The sequence below is a fragment of the Chiloscyllium punctatum genome, chromosome 32, assembly GCF_047496795.1.
Source record: "Chiloscyllium punctatum isolate Juve2018m chromosome 32, sChiPun1.3, whole genome shotgun sequence".
NCBI classification, from domain to species: Eukaryota; Metazoa; Chordata; class Chondrichthyes; order Orectolobiformes; family Hemiscylliidae; genus Chiloscyllium; species Chiloscyllium punctatum.
The window spans coordinates 72,252,631-72,269,321 of record NC_092770.1 but is presented as its reverse complement, the minus strand read 5'-3'; the positions used below and the strand labels follow the sequence as shown (position 1 = coordinate 72,269,321).

General features: G+C 40.5%; 1 protein-coding gene across 4 annotated transcripts in view; it reads right to left on the bottom strand.

Annotated features, from left to right (window-relative positions):
- LOC140458275 (V-type proton ATPase subunit S1-like) overlaps nt 1–16,691 on the bottom strand; it is a 59,859-nt gene that overhangs the window by 32,028 nt on the left and 11,140 nt on the right. For 3 of the 4 annotated variants that reach the window (XR_011953465.1, XM_072552679.1, XM_072552678.1), the window contains exons 2-3: nt 10,855–10,981; nt 10,689–10,757 (exon numbers count right to left, since the gene is read on the bottom strand). Coding sequence is in view for 3 of the 4 variants with exons in the window: in XM_072552679.1 (XP_072408780.1) it covers nt 10,689–10,757; nt 10,855–10,981 (196 nt within the window). In the remaining variant the exon portion in view is untranslated. Of the gene's footprint in view, nt 1–10,688; nt 10,758–10,854; nt 10,982–13,406; nt 13,588–16,691 lie in introns of those variants that run through there. The other variant, XM_072552680.1, reaches the window with a different exon arrangement.

The following is a 16,691-nucleotide window of genomic DNA, read 5'->3' as shown; positions in this document are numbered from 1 at the left end:
TGTCAAATTCCATGATTCTACATTTTAAAAACTTATAATCAATTTTGAAATAATGTCACAGTTCAAGCATCATGACACTAATTTAGTCACTTTATAGAAAAGCAAAATAAAATTATTAAAGGTCACTGCAGTTCCCTTTTCTTTTTATATATACCAGTACAGCTTCTCAAATCCAATAACGTCATGACGTTAGACTTTGGTTCTTGCAGAAGTTGGATGCTTAGGCCTTGGTTCAGGCCTGTGTAGGATGGGTGGGGTCAGAGGTTGCTGGAAGCATGACATCCAAGTGATGAAGCAGCTAATGGGTCTGGTTACCATGCCATATCAAGCTGATCTGTCTGGGTAGGCTAATTTTAATCAAGAAGAAAACAAAATGATGCACAGTCCAACGTAAAAAATCTCTGGTTATCAGATCACTCTGGTTCTTAGACAACTGGTTTGTGAAAGTGTACCTGTGTAAGAAAAAGATGATCATCAATATGACCATGATCTGTTTTGACTGAGATGAGGAGGAACTTCTTCACTTTAAGAGTTTTGAATCTTTGGAAGGGTCTACCCCAGACAGCTATGGATACTCAAAGATTGAGAATATTCAAGAAAGAGGCTGATATATCTTTGGGTATGAGGGTTTTGGAGAGAGTACAAGAAGGTGCGGTTAAATATCAGATTAAAACTGTGAACTTCTTGAATGACAGAGCAGGTTTGAAGAGTCAAATGATCTCCCAGAACTCTATTTCTCATGTTCTTGGGTATTGGGTATTAAAAACAATCAGTTCTGCTAGAACATGATAGTTCCATTCTCATGCAATCCCATGTTATAAGAAAATCATCTAATGACAGCACCATTTAAACTAATGGGGCTGAAATTGCATTATAACTGATACACACTTTAAAACCTCATGCTTTAGAAACAGTGCCCCCAATCCGTCAATCGTGTCATAGTAAATTTGTGTAATGCGCATTACAACAGAATGACCTGTAATTTATTACAACCATCCACAGTGAATATATTGAGGGCTAATTTCCTTTGCATTTTAAAAGTTCAGCACATTTTCCTTAGTTTCTTACACGTTTATACTGTAATCTGTAGTTCATCATTTAACTCTGGACAGAAAATATGCAGCATAACATGTATGAGAGTTATTATTCCACAGCTAATAGAACTAAGATGAGTAAACCAACAACAATTAAGTGTTCTCTGGTAGGTAAAACTTGACAAACACTATGGAAATTTATTAGGTGTTACACTGTTGGTATTATCAGATTTCCAGCCTTCGTGTGCTTTTCACTGTTATATTTTTGCTATTTCATATTTTTTTCTCCCATTACTGTTAATGAATTTAGGCATCACAATTTTGATCGCAGAGAATTTGCTGCCAGCTCAGATTCTGATTGTCCATTATTACATTTTTATCAAAAATAACAGAAGAACTTTTCTTCCCCTTCATTTCCCTTTCAAAATGAGTCAGCCATTTTGTCCTTTGCTGTAGATCAATTCTCATAAAAGCTGTCAAGTAAATTCCATTAGAAATGAACAGTTGAAAATCTTTTCAGTACTATGTATAAATGAGCGAGCTTTTTTTTTTACCTTTCTTGCTGTTCTCTATATGTACAAGGACCTCCATTTTAATCAGCACAATGCCATGTTTGTGACATTTTGTAGGTTTCAATTTAACTGCATGACAAAAGGTCAGCCTAAAGTGAAGACTTCATTCATACCTTATTAAGCCACTGGAACTCAAGTGAGAGAAAAACATCTCTAAGTATCCTGTGCTGTCAATGTCATGGACAATCCTGTTTACTAATGAAATTGATTTAATTGTTTGTGATAGGTTACACAGTTAACTGGAAAAACTATTCAGGAGTTTATGAATCATCTTGTCAGTCACTGAAAGCTTACATTCAAACATAAATTAATTGTAAGAAATCAATCCTATTGTCTCACCCTTCCCATAAGGGTACTAATAAAAGCATAGCACAGTGGTTAGCACTGCTACCTCATAGCACCAGGGACCCAGGTTTGATTCCAGCCTCAGACGACTGCCTGTGTGGCGTTTGCACATTCTCCCCGTGTCTGCGTGGGTTTTGCTCCACGTGCTTTGATTTCCTCTTACTGTCACAAAAATATAGGAGGTTAGGTGGATTAGCCATGTTTAAACTGCCTGTAGTGTGCAGGCTTGGTGAATCAGCTATGGGAAATGCAGGTTTATAAGGGTGGGTCTAGGTGGGATAATCTTCAGAGGGTCAGTCTAGACTTGGCGGGTCAAAAGACCTTTTCGCATACTATAGGTATGGTGCAGTGGTATTTCCTTTATCTCTGAGCCAGGAGGCCCAGGTTTACGTTTCACCTACTGTAGAGGTTGGTCAGAAAATACCTACTTAACATTGCCAGTTAGATCTTAGTTTATCAATGGCTTGAATCTTGCAATCAAGTCACAGAGTTTTAACTTTTTTATGGTCATTAATATTTAAAAGGCAAGTTCATGGCAAATGTTTCATTCTGATTTAAAATCATCCTTTAGAAGTCATTACAGACACTATTTTGAGGGCCATGTAGTTAATGTTTGCTAGCAAGATTTAATAACTGCAACCTGTAATCTGGAGTAATGTTTCAGTCAATTAGAGGGGCAGTGATTTGTTAGTATGTGTAATGAATTGTCCAAATTTCACTTGTTTGGAAAGAAATCTATTCATCTTGGTTTAATGAGTTTTGCTTAAAAGATAAAGGCTATTCCAATGCCTATGAAATCAATCTCCTTCATGAATCCCATTCCCAAAATTGCTGGATGTTGAGTGCAGGAGAAAATGAGGACTACAGATGCTGGAGATCAGAGTGAAAGAGTGTGGTGCTGGAGCCGGTCAGGCAGCATCTGAGGAGCAGGAGAATTGAAACGTTGACTCTCTTGCTCCTTGGATGCTGCCTGACCGGATGTTGAGTGCATACAAGGAAAGACAGGCTGTAAATGCTCAATAGCCTGGGTTTAGAACATGGAACATAGAACAATACATCACAGAACATATGGAATATTGGCCAGCAAGAAGCTTCTACTGCACTTTGAGACCTGGCTGGTATCTACATCTAAAAAGCTGAAGGGAAGCTTTTAAAAACCAACAGAGGATAACTAAAAAAGTGATAAGTGGGAAAAGATGAAATATGAGAGTAAACAAGCTAGTAATGTAAAAGAAGATTGCAACAGTTTTTTTCGATATCTAAAAGGTAAAAGAGAAGCAAGAGTGGACATTGTATCACTGGAAAATGAGACTGGAGGAGTATTAATGGGGAATAAAGAAATTGCAGAGGAACTAAATAGGTACTTTGCAAACATTTTCACAGCAGAAGACACCAGCAAGATATCAGATCTTCATGAGTGGTGGGAGCAGACGTGAGTGTGGTTGCCATCACTAAGGAGAGGTGTTTGGGGAAGCTGAAAGGTCTAAAGGCAGATAAATCATCCGACCAGATGGACTACACCCCTGAATTCTGGAGAAGGTAGCTGAGGAGCTTGGGAAGGCATTGGTAGTGATCTTTCAGAAACCACTGAGCCAGGGAGGATCCCAAAGACTGGAAAATGGTGAATGTAACACTTTCGTTTAACAAGGGAGGGAGGCAGAAGACATGAAACAGTAGTCTGGTTAGTCTAATATTGGCCATTGGCAAGATTTTAAAGTCCATTATTAAGGATGAGATTGCAGAGGACATGGTAGAAGTGCCTGGCAAATTAAAGAGTCAGCATGTCTCCATCAAGGGGATGTAATGCCTGACAAATCTTTAAATTCTTTGAGGAGGTAATGAGCATGTTAGACAAAGGAGAACCAGTGGATGTGAATTAAGGCCTTTCACAAGGTGCCTCACAGGGGCTGCGAAATGAGATAAAGCCTGTGGTGTTGGGGGCAAGGTACTGACATGGATAAAGGATTGGCTGACTGGCAGGAGGCAGAGAGCTGAGGATAAAGGGGTCTTTCTCAGGATGGCAGCTGGTGACTGGTGTTGCAACATGGTTTGGTGTTGGAAACACAACTTTTCACGTGGTAAACTAACAAGCTGGATGAAAGTACTGAGGGCATTGTTGTTAAAAGTGTATACGACACAAAGATAAGCGGAGGGACAGATAGTGTTGAGGAAGTGGGAAGGTTGCAGAAGGACTTGATGAGGCTAGGACAATCGGCAAAAAAGTGGCGGATGGAATACAGTGTGGGAAAGTGTGAAGTTATGTACTTTGGTGGGAAGAATAGACGCATAGACTATTTCCTAAATGGGGACAGGCTTCAGAAATCTGAAACACAAAGGGATTCTGCTGTGAAAATTGGGATTCCTAGATCAGGATTCTCTTAAGGTTAACATTCAGGTTCAGTTGGCATTTAGGAAATCAAATGCAATGTTAGCATTCATTTCATGAGGGCTAGAATCCAAAAGCAGGAGCATACTACTAAGGCTTATAAAGCTCCAGTCAGGCTGCATTTGGAATATTGTGAGCAGTTTTGGACCCCTTGTTTAAGGAAGGATGAGTTGGTATTGTAGGAGTTCCAGAGGAGGTTTACTAGAATGATTCCAGGGATGAAGGGCTTGTCATTTGAGGAGCACTGAGGTCTCTGGGGTTGAGAAGGATGAGAAGAGGAGTCTGACTGAAACTTACAGAATACTGAGAGGCCTGGATAGAATGGACATGGAGAAGATGTCTCCACTACTAGGAGAGACGAGGACCTGAGGGCACAGTCTCAGAGAGAAGGGATGACCCTTTAGAACTTAGAATTTCTTCAACCAAAGGGTGGTTAGTCTTTGAAACTCATTGCCATAAATGGCTGTGGAGGCCACGTCGTTGAGTGTGTTTAAGACAGAGATAACCTGATCCTTGATTAGTCAGAGGATAAAGGATTACGGGGAGAAGGCAGGAGAATGGGACTGACAAATAAATCAGTCATGATCAAATGATGAAGCAGACTTGAGAGGCTGAATTGCCTAATTTTGTTGCTATATCTTTTGTACTTATGGTCATACAGCAACATGTCCACCCCCTTGACTGATAACTATTGACAACTTTAGCAAGCCTCCTTGCTTAATCTCAGCGTTTTTAGGCAAGACAGAAACTCTTTCATCCTTAAAGTTCAGGCTTGGGGCAAAATGCAAAAATGCACTCAAGGCAGTGATGCTGTGAGCATCCAAGTTGTTGCAAAGTGAGTATACGATAAGAGAGTAAGAGAGGAACCTTGAGGTGCATTCAAGTCAAATCAATCAATAGGTTCCTGTACCCATATGCAAAGTGTCCTGGCATGTCTTTACAATGGAAAAGGCCGTGCTCTCCACAATGCAACATTGAGGTGCAGAATAGTATTTTACGTGGATCAGGCGCTATGATAAGGCTGACACATGTCTATTGCCAAATTCTGTAGACAGATAGGGCTTGTATGGTCGCTACCCTCAGATGTGACTAATGCCCATGGTGGAGAGCTGGAGGAGCAAGTGGCGTGTTGGAGACACCAGGTAAATGCTTTGATTTTCATGTTAGGAATTGTCGCTGTCTACTTTCTATCCAGTGGGAGGTAGAATGAGAAACTGCATATCAGAGAGGTGAGAGTTACAAATAATGGCACACTAACGTATGCTCTGGATGTAAATAGGCCTCTCACCATTTAATACTGAGATACCTGTCTCACTGTTCAAGGCTGGCTTGGCAAATAGGACATTTGGCCTCAGTGTTGAGAATCTCCCTACTGCTGTTCTCACCCTATTTATTGAACGTTCTTTCCAATGCCATATTGCTCAGTGTTGGGAAGATTCCAGCCATGATATGGGCATTTATCTCATCGCTTTTATTGGGAAATTGGTTTGTGCAAATTATAATCATCAAAAATACTTAATTGCCTGTAGAGTGCTTTGACCATCCCATACAAACTGATAATTTTTTTAAAAAAAGGAAGCCCCACAAAGCCAACAGAAAGAAAATCAGTGGGCAAGAGAACGTCATTTTTAGAACGTCAAGGCAGCAAATCAACTTATCAACATAGTCTATTCATTCATTAACTGGTGAAGTTTATCATATTGGAGAGGGTGCAGAAAAGCTTCACCAGGATGTTGCAGGATTGGAGTGTTTGAGTGATGAGGTGAGGCTGAATAGGCTGAGACTTTTTTATCCTGGAGTGTCGGAAGCCGAAAGATGACCATATGGAGGGTTATAGGATCATGAGAGGCACGTTTGGATGAATAGCAAGGTCTTTTTTCCCAAGAGTAGTGAAGTTCAAAACAAGAGGGCATATTTATAAGGTGAGAGGAGAAAGATTTAAAAGGGAGCTGAGGAGAAAGCTTTTCACAACGAGGGTAGTTCATATGTAGAATGAACTGCCAGAGGAAGTAGTAGATGCAGATATGGTTGCAACATTTAGAACACAGAACATAGAAAAGTACAGCACAGAACAGGTCCTTAGGTCCATGAAGTTGTGCCGAGGTTTAATCCTAATGTAAAATATTTTAACTTAACCTACGCACCCCTCAACTCACTGCTGTCCATGTGCATGTCCAGTAGTCGCTTAAATGTCCCCAATGACTCTGCTTCCAACACCACTGCTGGCAACATATTCCATGCATTCACAACTCTCTGCGAAAAGAACCTACCTCTGACGTGTCCTTTATACCTTCCTTTTAATATCTTCAAACTATGACTCCTCGTACCAGACAATCCTGCCCTGGGGAAAAGTCTCTGGCTATTGACTCTTTCTATTCCTCTCATTATTTTGTGTACCTCAAACAGGTCTCCTCTCTTCCCCCTTCTCTCCAGAGAGAAAAGTCCAAGCTTATTCAACCTTTCTTCATAAGGCAAGCCCTCCAGTCCAGGCAGCATCCTGGTAAACCTTCTTTGCACCCACTCCAAAGGCTCTGTATCGTTCTGATAGTCGACCAGAACTGGACACAATATTCCAAGTGTGGTCTCACCAGGGACTTGTAGAGCTGTAGCAAAAACTCGCAGCTCTTAAACTCGATCCCTAGTTAATGAAAGCCAAAAAACCGTATGCTTTCTTAACAACCCTATCCACTTGGGTGGCAACTTTGAGTGATCAATGTACTTGCACACCCAGATCCCTCTGTTCCTCCACATTGCCAATAATCCTGTCTTTAATCCTACATTCAGCATTCAAGTTCGATCTTCCAAAACGCATCACTTCGCATTTATCCAGGTTGAACTTCATCTGCCATTTCTCAGTTCAGCTCTACATCCTGTCTATATCGTGCTGCAGTCACCCTCGATACTATCAATGACACCTCCAAACTTTGTGTCATGTGCAAACTTACTAATCTACCCCTCAACCTCCTCACCCAAGTCATTTATAAAAACTACAAAGAGCAGAGGCCCAAGAACAGAGCCCTGCAGGACCCCACTCAACACTGACCTCCAGGCAGAATAGTTTCCATCTACAACCACTCTCTGCCTTCTGTCAGCCAGCCAATTCTGAATCCAGATAGCCAAATCTCCCTGTATCCCATACTTCCTGACTTTATGAATGAACCTACCATGGGGAAGCTTATCAAATGCCTTGTTGAAGTCCATATACACCACATCCACTGCTCAACCTTCGTCAACCTGTCTTGTCACCTCCTCAAAGAACTCAATAAGCTTTGAGAGGCATGACCTGCCCCTCACAAAGTCATGCTGACTGCCCTTAATCACACCATGTTTTGCCAAATAGTCATAAATCGTATCCCTCAGCATTCTTTCCAAAACCTTGCTGACCACAGATGTAAGACTAACTGGTCTGTAATTGCCAGGGATTTCCCTAATGCCTTTCTTGTAAAGAGGAACAACATTCGCCTCCTTCCAATCCTCCGGTACAACTCCCGTGGAGAGTGAAGAGGTAAATATCCTCACCAGTGGCTTAACAGCCTCTTTTCTCGCTTTCCAGAGCAGCCTAGGATAAATCTGGTCTGGCCCTGTGGACTTATCAATCTTAATATTTTCCAAAGTCTTCAGCACATCAACTTCATCAAGCTTGATCTTGTCAAGACTGTATCCCAGTTCCTCAAAGCTTTCAATCATAACAAGGTCCCTTTCCTTGGTGAAAACCGAAACAAAGAACTCATTTAGGGCTTCCCCTATCTGCTCAGACTCCACGCACAAGTTCCCTCCGCTATCCCTGATCAGCCCTACCTTCTCCCTGATCATTCTCTTATTCTTCACATATGAGTAAAATGCCTTTGGGTTCTCCCTAATCCTTCTTGCCAAGCCTTTTTTGTGCCCCCTCCTGGCTCTCCTCAGTCCATGTCTGAGCTCCTTTCTAGCAAGCCTGTAATCCTCGAAAGGTGTGCTAGATCCTTGCTTCCTCCACCCTACGTAAGCTGCCTTCTTTCTTTTGACGAGAAGCTTCTCTGTTCTCATCATCAAGGTTCCTTAATCTTATCCTTTCCTACCTGTCTCAGAGGAACAAATTCATGCATCACTCACAACAACTGCTCCTTAAATAGTCTCCACATGTCTGCTGTGCCCTTTCTGTGGAACAATTGCTCCCAGTCTGTACTTCCCAACTCCTGTCTGATAGCGTCATAATTTCCTTTTCCCCAACTAAATATCTTCCCTTGGTAACTGCTCCTTTCCCTCTCCATGGCTATGGTAAATGTGAGGCAGTTGTGGTCACTGTCACCAAAGTGTTCTCCCACCACGAGATCTGACACCTGTCCCGGCTCATTGCCGAGCACCAACTCATGGCCTCTCCCCTCATCGGTCTATCTACGTACTGAGTAAGGAAACCCTCCTAAACACACCTGAAAAAATGGCTCCATCCAAACCATCTGCACTTAGGAGGTTCTAGTGGGTATTGGGAAAGTTGAAATCACCCATAAAAACAACCCTGCTACTTCTGCATTTTTCCAGAATCTGAGTTGTATTATCTTCAATCTCTCTACTGCTATTAGGTGGTCTGTAGAAAACCCCCAATGCGGTGGTTGTTCCCTTGCTGTTCCTAACTTCCACCTATAGTGACTCAGTAGACAAACCTACCTCAAGAAGCTTCATTTCTGTAACTGTGATGCATTCTCTGATTAGCAATGCCACACCCCCTCCTCTTTTTCCACCCTCCCTGTTCTTTTTAAATGCTCTAAACCCTGGAACATCCAGCAAACATTCCTGCCCCTGTGAAACCCATGTCTCTGTTATGGCCACAACATCGTAGCCCCAAGTACTGATCCATGCGCTAAGTTCGTCACTCTTATTTCTGACACTCCTTGCATTAAAGCAGACACACTTTAACCGATCCCTTTGTTTCATCGCATGAGAAACCTTCCCGATAGATTCAATACATCCTGTCACTGCCCCATCTGCAATTGTCCCCCTCTCAGACATGTAGCTTTGGTTCTCACCCCTCCCCCCCACCCCACCCCTCCCCCCGCCCCCCACCCAGCCAAACTAGTTTAAACCCTCCCGAATCACACGAGCAATCTCCCATCCAGGACATTTGTGCCCCTCCAGTTCAGGTGCAACCCGTCCTTCATGTACAGGTCCTACCTTCCCCAGAAGGCATCCCAATGGTCTTTAAAAGATATTTGGACAGGTACATGAATAGGAAAGGGTTCGAGGGATATGGTAGCATGATATAGGAGAGGGATGTGGCCAAATGCAGGGAAATGGGACTAGTTTAGTTTGAGTAACTTGGTCGGCATTGACGAGTTGGATTGAAGGATCTGTTTCTGTCCTATATGTCTATATGGCTCTATAAGTATATTTTTAACAATAAGGCCAAATTCACTTCAAATAGTTAATACAACAAAGAAAAGTCCTATGTGGTTGCAAGCACTCACGGTATTTCCCACACAAATGTAGAATCTTGTAAAATTTCTTAGTCTTTCCAACTCAGCCTCTGCTATGTCGAATCTCTTATTTCTCACTCAACAGTTTTGGCTTTTCGGTTACATTAACCAACAGCCATGTTCCAACAAATTTGCTGGGACTTGAGCAAGATTGACATGGCACACAACCATGTAACAGCTCTGACGTGGGTCACAACAGTCCTGCTGACACAGCGTCGCCAGTGACTACCTTCAACCCTTTTAAAACATCTGGTGGGGCTTTAGAAATAGTTGCAACAGATTTTGTCCAATTAATAATCTCCTGCTGTCTTCTGCTCTCTGACCTTTCCAACTCTCACACCAACATGGTCTCTGGTCAATTCTCAGAGCCCTGACTGAACATCATGAGTTGTGCAAAGACTGCAAAATATAAAACAGACACATGTTCAATTTTAGACAAATCATCAGCATGCTTAGAACTGCCAGACTGAAAATATTGGCTCATCTAACTGCATTGTAGTTAGTCTTGTGTTTACCCTTTGCTTCTGAGGTGTTCATCCCCGTGGCAACGTCAGGTCATTTTATCATTTCTTGGAACCTAATGATGTCTTAATCAGGAAATCAATTAACCAATGTTCACAAGCCTATGTTAATTCTTAAAGTGGCATCAGACAAAAAGTAATATAGGCTTTCCTTAGGATCTGGGTCATCACGATCCCAAGGCCATGGAAGGTGGTATAAGAATGCATATTCTTTCTTTCTGTTTTGTGTAAATGCAGTCACAGCTTAATAGAGTTTCTTAGAAAGACAGAAAATAGTTCTGCTTCTTAGACTTCAATGTCGCAAGCATTGAATCAAAAGCATGGAATACTTTTTCACACTCATACACAGCACTGATACTATGTCACTTAGCTGTATTTACCTGAATATTGTAAAATATTTCTTCGCTTCCATAATCAGGACCATAACGCATGAAGTCTTCGACACTAAGCTAAGGTACAAATGGCAAGATTTAGGCATAATCATCAGAAATCATTTATCAAAAAATGATACCTTAACATAAATCATAACAAATTTCTATTACCAACCTCATTCTGTAAAAAGAGAAGGAGATTCTGAGAATCTTGCTTAAAAATTGGTTTCAAGAATGTTTGCAGCTCATGGGTTTTAATGATTTGACCTTCATATGTTGCGCTTTTCATATTCCTTAAGGAGCTGAAAGTGAATCACAAAAGGTGGGTTTGTGTAAGTATTCTCATGCAAATACAATAAATAGTACACTCAAAATAGTATTACTAAGCTCACAGAAAATTAAAGTCATTTGCATGTTTTATTTGGCTATTATCCAAAATATTTTTTTAATTGTAAAATCAAATGCATCTACAAAATAAACTCAAAATCTTGTACATAGAGTCATAGAGATGTACAGCATGGAATACTAAAAGTTGATTTGACCTGGAAAAAAACTGTCTTAAAATATTACTATTCCCTTGACAAAAAATGCTAGTGTTGAAATTATACCTAGGCCTAGGTATTTCTCCACATATTTTAATACAGTGTCTAGTGTTTGCCCCTGTGTACCTTTTTGTTTTGCTAAAACCTAATAATTTGCCACCAAAAATTTTAAACTGGTGTTTATTTTATCTTGTTTGCTACATTATTGCAATGACTATATATCAGAAATAATTTTTTGCCTGTAAAATATTTTGAGACAAGAGGTGGACAAGTAAAGAGCTATATAAATGAGTCTTCCTTTTTACAAAACCCGTTTTTCAAAGTGAACTTGGCCAGTGAGGATCAGTTTTTCCTTTGTACATGCTTTCTGCAGAGGTTTGGCTTATAGCTGCTAGAATTTACATGTATTCTTCAGGAGACCGAAGAACGCCCAAACCAATGATGCTTATCTCTTAAAAGGATCACAGCATTAGATGCATGGGCCATGTTCCCTTTCAAGACAGGCACCTTATAGATTTGGATAAATATCACTCACTCTTCATCACTGTTAGTTTAATGTCCTGCAACTTCCGAGATAATACCTTCACTACTCAGATGTTACAGTATAAGAATCTGGCTCAGTGCTAAGTTCTCAACACCACTCAGTGACAATAGATGATAAATGCAGAACTCTCTAGTCCCAATCAAATCTGAGGATTGAACAGATAGTTTCTATAAAAATCTGCAGCAATTATTCAACATTTTAGCTGATAAAGCTGCCAAGTCATATAGAGTTTAGAAGTTCAGGTACAAAGCAGCCACAATCTAATTCTACAAACATCCTGGAGTGTGAAGGTGCTGGTGTTGGACTGGCATGAACTTAACCTGGTGAAAGCTTGTGATTTCAAATCAACCTGTTGGAATATAACCTGGCGTTGTGTGACTTCTGATTTTGACAACATCCTGCGGGTTATCATTGATAAGAAACTGAATTGGACCAGATGTATAAATATTATTGCTACAAAGCAGGTCTGAAGCTAGAAATCCTGCAGTGAGTAACTCACCTTCTGCCCCTAAAGGCTGGCTTCCATCTAAAAGGCACAAGTCAGGAGTATGATGGAATACTCGCCACTTGCCTGGACAGTTGCAGCTGGAACAACTTGCAAGAAGCCTGACCCCATCTAGAACAAGCAGCCCAATTGATTGCTATCACATCCACAAACATGCACTTCCTCCACCATCGACACTCACTACTAGCAATGTGTACTATCAACAAGATGCACCGTGGGACTTCACCAGAGATGTTCAGCTGCATCTTCCATCCATGACAAAGCAATTTACTAGATTGGCCCAATATCACATTCACTCTCTTCACCCCGATGCACAATAGCAACAGTGTGTATCAGCTACAAGAAGCTCTGTAGAAATTCACTGAGTACCTTCCAAGCCCACTATCACTTACATCCGGAAGGACAAAGGCATCGGCTACACGGGAACACCACATCCTACAAGTTCCCCTCCAAGTCACTCACCATCCTGAATTGGAAAAAGTATCTCTGATTCTTCAGTGTCATTGGGTCCAAATTCCAGAGCTTCCTCCCTAACATCATAGTGTGTCAATCTACAGCACATGGACTGCAGCGAGTCAAGAAGACAGCTGACTAGTATTTTTCTCAAAGGCAACTACATCTGGGCAATACATACTGGCCCAACCAGTCATACCCATATCCCATGAATGATGTTTTAAAAAATGATTGGTGGAACATGCTCAAGGAAGTCCAATACCTGTATCTTTTCTCATTTTTTGAAAACTTATAGAACATATGTGGGTACATTGGAATTATATTGGTTGCATTATTTTAATGCAACTTTAAAAATGCTAATAGGTGTGTGGAATTGACTCCATTTGTATGCAATGAATACATGGAAAAGTCTCCCCTGTACTGTAATAGGTATTTTAAACATTCCCCAAAACATGCTTATAGGAATAGAAATTGTTTTTGTATTGTAATCAGGAAGCAATGTATAACGTTATGCTCATTCACACACCATTTTGTCACTGTTCACTTAACCTCAAATTTCCTGCCAACATTCAAAATATCCATAACAATTCAGTGTAAGTAATTAGGAATCCAGGAATTTCTCCAAACTTGTTCTCCTTTTTAAGTAAGCAATGAAAAGATCAAGCCATCTAAATATAACTTACAGAGAGAAAACGGCGTTAACGTTTCAAGTTCAGTGTCCTTTCTTTGGAGTTGATGCTGCCAGGCCTGCTGAGTTTCTCCAGCAACTTCTGCTTTTGTTCCACATTTCTAGCATCTACAATTCTTTGTTTTAATTCACTGTTTAACTCACTGCTACATCTCTTCCAGGTCTGTCCACATTGAAGTACTGCTCCTCTCTATGACAGGATTTTCGTTCTAATCTTTCTTCTTTGTTTGCCGTCATTACCTTCTTTGTTTCTCTTGGTTATTGACAAAGCATTTCCCAACCCCCATTTCCAAAGTCAAATCTCATAGATCAGTGACTGCTTTCGGCTCAGTCTCAGCCCTGAATTTCACCCAGGATCTCCGTGATGTACAATGCTCCACAAACCGCTGTTCTTGCAATATCTTGAGATCCATACTCAGTGCCATGCACTGCCATAGGCACACTGTTGACCTTGGTCTCTCCATCAGCACCACATCACACTATCTCAGAGATGTCCTGCCCCCAATTCCACTTCATTCTCCAGTTTGTTCAATGTTCTAACAAGAAACGTTTTCTTTTCCTTTCAGGAATTAAGGCACACGAGCTTCAACAATTTAGAGATGCCCATAGCCTTCTGGAATCTCCCTCCCCACCCCTTCCCTTCACTCTAACTCCACCCCTTCTCCTCTTGTCGGATAGTTACTATCCCTTCTGACTTTCCACTCTCCGATGCTGAACGTTCTGTATTCAGATATAACCCTCTGCATCCTAACCTCAATGAATTTTGGGCATGCATTACATTAAACTCTTCTCCCATCTCCTCAGCCTATGTGCCCATATCTTTGGACAAGAGTCCTGTCCCCACACTGCAGACTCCTTCACTCACCTCCAACACTCACCCTTCACTTGGACCCCTCCCTCTGGCCTTTTACCTACACTCAACCTTCTCAATGAGAACTGTTGATGTGACGTCAGTCCGCTTAATTTCTCTGCACACCCCTCCCCCGCTCCTTACACATTCCAAACTATTTCCCTCTGAACTGAATGCATTTTCTGCTTTCAAATCCAACCCTCACCTTGTACTCAAGCCTGTCGACAAGGGTGGTGGTGCTATTGTTGTCTGGTGTACTGACCTCTACATTGTGGAGGCAGAGTGCCAGCTCTTGGACACCTCCTCCAATCTCCCCCAGGACCATGAACCCACCATCAAACATCAGGTAGTCCACAACAGTCTTTAATCTCATTTTATTTGGAGATTTCTCCAACAAAACCTCCAAGGCCCCAACTCTGTACAGCCTGGTTCCAGCTTCTTCAGCTCTGAAAAGGGGTCACTGGCCTCAGAAAAGTTAAAAATTACACAACACCAGGCTATAGTCCAACAGATTCATTTGGAAGTACAAGCTTGTGGAGCGCTGCTCCTTTGTCAGGTAGCTAGTGGAGCAGGATCATAGGACACAGAATTTATAGTAAAAGATCAAAGTGTTATACAACTCTTGTGATGTTTTGAACAAACCCAGATTGTTGTTAAGTATTTAATCACTTAGAATGGGGATGCAGGTTTTAAGTGAATAATATGTGAATCCCAGAACTTCTTTCAAGTCACAGTCCCAAGATAACTTAAGGCTTTATATAAAGAAAAGTGACATCTCAACTCAGACTATGCATTAAAGGTGTGAGGTTAGAGTCTGTCCGCATCCTAACCTTGAGTCAGACTGGTTCTATTTCCGAAGTAAGATTTTATCAAATGTCACATGGACTGACTGCCTACAGATTGTGTACTTTTTGAACAAAATAGAATGAATCTGCAAAGCTGCAAGTGTAAATTCACCCCATTGACTTATATGTGTGTGTGACATCAGAAGTCACATAAGATCAAGGGAGTGGTCTTTGCAAGCTATTCAGACAAATCTGCTCCTCTAACATTACATGCCTTAATTAAACATTAGTCCACACGTTTAAAATTGTTGAGCTATTTCTGCCAAGTTTGCCCAGATTGCCAAGATATTACCATTACAAATGAACAGAGACTATACCTCACTTTGGGTGAATTCCAAAAAAAAAATCATAGCTCAAATCTCTCAGTATCCTTATCATGGAAACATGAATAGAAGTTCAGAGATTAGCATTAGGACATCAAACATGCCGTTGTTCAAAATATTAATTTTTGTAGATTATGTACGTGCATTCAATTTACCTCATGTCAACTGGAAAGTTTTAAATGCTTTTAAAAATCTAGCCAACGTTGAGAGCTTATTCTCTGTAGATGTACTTTTCAGTGGAGGAGACAAATAATTATCCTGTTAAGGAATTTATTCATTTAGATATTTCTAATTTGAGAACAAGCAGAATTGCATCTGGCTATTTACATTAGGCATGCCAAATATTTAGAAAAGGAGCTTCGTTAAATGTTTGCATATGAATTTTTGACTTAATACAGAACTGTCTAGATAAATTACCCATGTTCTAATGAGTTATATTTTGATGGCAAGTTAAGCAAACTTAAACGTGGGCATAACAAAACATTTGCAGTATTAATGTTTTGAAAGGTACTGAAGCAATTGCATACTGTGGAAACATGATCCAAAATGACATTTATCATTCGCAATATGTTCAATTCCAGCATAGCAACAGTTGCTACTGATGTTTAAAAGTAGGGTTTAGTTTTTTGCTTTCAGAATGTGCTTGAAATTGCAGTGCGCAGGTTACAGTTCAAGTTGCTAATAGAACTTGTTTGCATAATCACAGATGCAAAATACTTAATGGTCCAGTGAAGCCAAACAATGTGATAGAATGTAATAGTTTACTTGATTCTTCTTTCCATTAAAAATAGCTGCTTGATGGATTTAAGAATAACAATTTGGTGCTGTTTTATTAATGCAGCTGAAAGTGGATTTGGCACTGTAAATAATTTGTTTGAATAAGAATGCCCTCAAGCTGTGATGAAACTGATTTATAACTATTCAAAATGACTTAAAGACAAACTACACTAAACAATTTATTAGTTCTGTTAATAGTCTCTTAACAGTTTCCTTTATTTAATATACATTTTTTTATCTGTATGAGAAACAATGAATCATGCCCATTAATGCCAAGTCTTCCTGAACCAAGCTCATTGGCCTAAGGAAATGCCTGCTTTGTGGGCCAGGCTTGATCCAGGAAAGAACAAGGCATAAATTGACTTCATAGTTGAGTGAAAACACACAACTGGGTCACTTTAAGCCTAATCTAGATGTTTAAAATTGTCTGAATTTTTTTGTGTTATTTCTACCAACTGTCCCCAGATTGCCAGGATCTTACCATC